Source organism: Labeo rohita, unplaced genomic scaffold (genome assembly GCF_022985175.1).
Source record: "Labeo rohita strain BAU-BD-2019 unplaced genomic scaffold, IGBB_LRoh.1.0 scaffold_2101, whole genome shotgun sequence".
Lineage (NCBI taxonomy): Eukaryota > Metazoa > Chordata > Actinopteri > Cypriniformes > Cyprinidae > Labeo > Labeo rohita.
The window spans coordinates 6,150-10,512 of record NW_026128332.1 but is presented as its reverse complement, the minus strand read 5'-3'; the positions used below and the strand labels follow the sequence as shown (position 1 = coordinate 10,512).

Genomic DNA, 4,363 nt, shown 5'->3' with positions numbered 1-4,363 from the left:
CACTATATTGATAGTAGTGAGCATGACCAGGAGCGAAGTCTTGAGAGACAGGTATTTCAGCTCTACTGAGTCCAGTGGCTCAAAGGGGGCTCTCCGCAATCCTGCCAGGACCACAGAGAGATCCCAAGAGGGGATAAGGCCCACTCCAACTTTTCCTGCAGAAAGGAAAGCACCACACTAAACAAGCATCTCTGTGGTTCGTGAGAGCACATCGGCACGATTGAGCTATCCTGGTCCAGAGGGAAACCTCATTACGACTGAGAGCCGCGACCTCAGCGTAACCATGGACATACACTTGCAATTCAGGCATGAACCATCCACAAACGCCGTCTCAGCATGCTTATAGCCCAGACACGTGAGACAGGGATCATGTCCATTGTCAGAGACAAGGAAACTACTGCATACAGACACATGGTCGGAAAGACATCTGAAAGATACTGTCAACCATGCCAGCTGTAGGAATTTGCTCTTTTAACTGGTACGCCCATGGGAGGACCACAGCACTTATCTGTGCTAAACAAAGGCAATCTCCCTCTGAATGCACAGTTTAAAGATGACGATCACAGCAGAGACACCCCTGCAGCTCTTCTTTCTTGCTTGTAGTATCTCTTGATCGTGAATCAACAGTACTCGCGAAGCGATCGGCTCCGAAGCAAAAATCTAAATGAGTGGATGCACGCCGGCATCTTATATACCCGTATGTATGGGGAGTGGCTTGGCATGCAAATTCCACTCTGCAATTGTCATTGGCTTTTTTCTTGTAGTGCTCAGAGGTGATTGGGGCTCCCAAGTGAAACCCCTAAGGTCAGTGTCGACATTGACTGAAAGAGAAACAGTTCTGGGTATTATCAAAATTTGTTCTGAAACTGAGTCAAACTTTTAAAGAAATTCCAGTGAGTCCCAGAGAAACTTAAGAATAAGAATCAGATTTATAAACAGTTTTAATCAAGTATAGTAAGTATTTAGATTTCATTAAACATTGATGAGGATTGGAAAGAATTTTTACATCTATTTACATTAATGAACAAATGATAATTTAATCTCTATAATTTATTCAGATTTATTTCTGATAATCTCTGTGACTGATTATTTATCTAATCTCATGTGGAACAAAACTTGAAATTGTGATATGGATTGAATATTAAAAACATGATGACTGGTAGAGATAAAAGAAGGTCCATCCAGACCTACAAGTGTAACATTTACTGACTACTGAATGGTAAGATCCTCAATGGGAAGCAACAGAAGAAAGGAAAGACTGTGTCAGTGAAGGTGGTTGTGAATGTGTGTAGATGTATGTTAGTTACAGGATCAGAGAACGACACCGTTCCTCTGTCATAGACAAGATCAACTCTCACACGCTCAAGCTTTTGTTTGACTTGGAAACCAAGATGTTTAGATAATCCATACTGCATAAACCAGACATCAGTGTTAAAGAAAACACCTCCTTTCCTCTGGTTTGATGCTGTAGTTACTCCAAGAATCCAGTCTGAACTTTCTTTAACCTCTACATCCCAGCGGTGTGTTCCTGAGTTAAAACCCTCTGAACCCAGAACACAAGGATACCAGTCAAATCTCTCTGGATTATCAGGAAGTAGTTGTTTGTTCTCACTCCACCTCGCACTGGTCAGATCATCAGACAGGACAAGATGTGGATTGATAGTGTTTGGATCCAGAATCACAGGAGCTGATAAAACAGAATATAACAGATAATACAGATTATAATGAATTATGACATTCGTCCTATTGATCAAACCCATCAGACATTTTCCTCTGATCACTGTCAGTGTTGTTACAGTAAATATTTTAGATTTGCCAGTCAATTAAACTAAACTGAGATCTGCTGTATCACTGTAACTGTAAATATCATGTGGACCAAACTTTTTCTTCTCTTGTTTATGACTCATTTTGGTGTAGTAGCTTATCTGGTTATTCACACATAATGCTGAAATCTGCAGCACAGATCTTCTCCAGACTCACTGTTTTGGACAATTTTCTGCATCTTCTTCCAGACTCTGAACGGCAGGTTGCCCAAGTAACGTGGCACATGAATCAAAGCTCCAGAAGGCGTCTGTGGATCCGGCTGTGAGATCTGGACTCTGGAAGAACATTCAGGAGTCAGAACTGCAGTGGCTTTGGCTTCAGAAGCAGAGAGACCAGAGACACCAGCAGATCACTCACCTTTCCATCGTGACTGGAAACTCCTGCAGAACAAACACACCATTTATCATCAACAACTCAATCAATCAATCAATGGATGATCTGAAATCAGACCTTTAGAAAGCAGACGTCATTGGCTTTCATCATCTCCTCCGTGTCTTTGATTGTGTGTGAAAGAGCTGAGATGTGTCTGTTCATCTCCTCCAGCTTCTCCTTCATCATCTGCTTCTTCTGCTCCTCTTCCTTTCTCAGTGCAGTGATTGTAGCTTCTTCTTCATCTCTGAGAAACTGATGAAGCTTCTCAAACTGCTGTTTAATCTGACGCTCTGTGTGCTCAGCTTGAGACTGAAATCAAATCACATTCACTTCAGTCATCTCAATCAACACACATCAACACATCATATGTGCTCGTCATTTACAAAAATATTCAACTGGAATACATTATATGAATTATTACAAATCATAATTGATATATATAACAAAATGATTCTACACCTGTACTAAAAATGACTCTTAATTCTGTTTCCTCACCTTGATGTGTTGAACTGTTTTCTCAAACTCTTCTTTAATTTTTTCTCTCGTTTTAAGTTTCTCCTGTAAGGACATCAGTGCTGTATTCAGCTCCTCCTAGAATTAGACAAAATAAAAATATATAAATCAGTGTATTATAGTGAAGAAAAGAGAATACAGTGATCATACAGTGCTGTGAAAAAATGTTTTTGCCCCCATCCTGATTTCATTTGTGTGTGTACATCTCACACTAAATTGATTTATAAATTAAAACCAACAATAAAACAAACACAACATGAGTTAAGTACACTTTTTTCAACAGCATGAAGCTGGAAAAAGGTCTTAACCAGTAATTACTTTAGTATGACACTATCTAGTGTATGCAACAAAATAAATAAATAAATAAATAAATAAATAAATAAAAAACAGAAGAAATCATTATGGGACAAATTCTTTTTCACAGCAGATTATATGTCATATACATTTGAGTAAAGTGGCAGAGTGGAATATTGAGTGCATGAATGTGATGATATCTATGTTTATTATTTATTGTTCTTTACATATGAAACAAGATACATTTTTCCTACCTTATATGATGAAATCACTTCACTTATTGGTTTACTTCATTTATTGTTCTTTACATATGAAACAAGATACATTTTTCCTACCTTATATGATGAAATCACTTCACTTATTGGTCTGAATTTGTGATTGTCGTGTTGTTTTGAAGTAAAGCACACTACACATGCAGGCTGTTTGTCCTCCAGACAGAAGAGTTTGAGTTTCTCACTGTGTAAACTGCAGATCTCCTCAGATCCTGATGAACGCCTCTCATTTCTCTCCTTCAGGAACGACTCACACAAGTTTTGTAATGCCAGATTGTATGGAGGACTTTCCTTTGAGGATCTTCTCCTGCAGACAGGACACTCCTGAGTTTTCTTGGTTTTCCAGAACTGTTGAAGACACTCTTTACAGACACTGTGACTACATGATAAAATAACAGGAGTCTTGAAGATTTCACAGCACACGGGACAATTGTAGTCATATTCAGCTGATGAAGCCATTTTCACTGTTTGAGCTCCAGCAATCTAAACTTTACTTTCACTTTCTGAATGACGGTTTAAAAATGTAAATAACGAGAATCATAAAGATCTGCTGTTTGTTCAGAAACAAACCCAAAATGCTTCTTCAAAGGTTTTCTCTTCATTATTCACTGATGACTGATTCTTTTTTTGCTTTTGTCAAAGAGAAGAAAATCAGTATGAAAGAAAGGAGAAACAACAAGTCAGTCTCTTCCTGGTAAGTGTTGTAAGAGGGTGGAGTTTCTGAACACCTTTGGGTGTGTTTAACCCTTTAACATGCAACACTAAAAGGAGCCAATTAATTTTTATTTATAAATTTTTTCATTTTAAATTCTTATTATTGGACACATAAAAAATGACCTCAAGCTGTTTTTTTTTTTTTCAGTCAGAATTTCTGTTTTAATCTTAACAATATAAAACTCTATACCGAGATGTGAAAACTTGCTTTACATGTCACCTAAACTGTAACAAACACAGAAGATCCCTAACAAAGGCCAATCAAGTATTGAATTATTAGTTACTTCAGATCTGATTGAGAACAAGTGAGATAATGATGATGATGATGAACCAATAAAGGCTGTATTTCAATAGGGATGTTTTTTTCTTTTATG

The 4,363-nt window shown here is 37.8% G+C and overlaps 1 protein-coding gene across 1 annotated transcript; it reads right to left on the bottom strand.

Annotated features, from left to right (window-relative positions):
* Nucleotides 1-6: 6 nt before the first annotated feature.
* LOC127159358 (nuclear factor 7, brain-like) lies at nt 7-3,790 on the bottom strand. The gene is made up of 6 exons (XM_051102212.1): nt 3,339-3,790; nt 2,692-2,787; nt 2,275-2,505; nt 2,182-2,204; nt 1,981-2,099; nt 7-1,687 (listed from the first exon to the last, which is right to left on the bottom strand). Exons 1-6 carry the CDS (start codon nt 3,732-3,734, stop codon nt 1,203-1,205), a joined length of 1,350 nt encoding a protein of 449 aa, XP_050958169.1. The 5' UTR covers nt 3,735-3,790; the 3' UTR covers nt 7-1,202.
* Between the last annotated feature and the right edge of the window lie 573 nt (nt 3,791-4,363).

Bases quoted from the DNA above. Each gene is read 5' to 3' on its own strand.
- LOC127159358 (XM_051102212.1), bottom strand. From the start codon at position 3,734: ATGGCTTCATCAGCTGAATATGACTACAATTGTCCCGTGTGCTGTGAA. The intron at 2,506-2,691 runs GTGAGGAAACAG...ATTTGATTTCAG, and splicing joins AAACAGTTCAACACATCAAG to TCTCAAGCTGAGCACACAGA. The intron at 2,100-2,181 runs GTGAGTGATCTG...ATGTTCTTCCAG, and splicing joins TTTCCAGTCACGATGGAAAG to AGTCCAGATCTCACAGCCGG.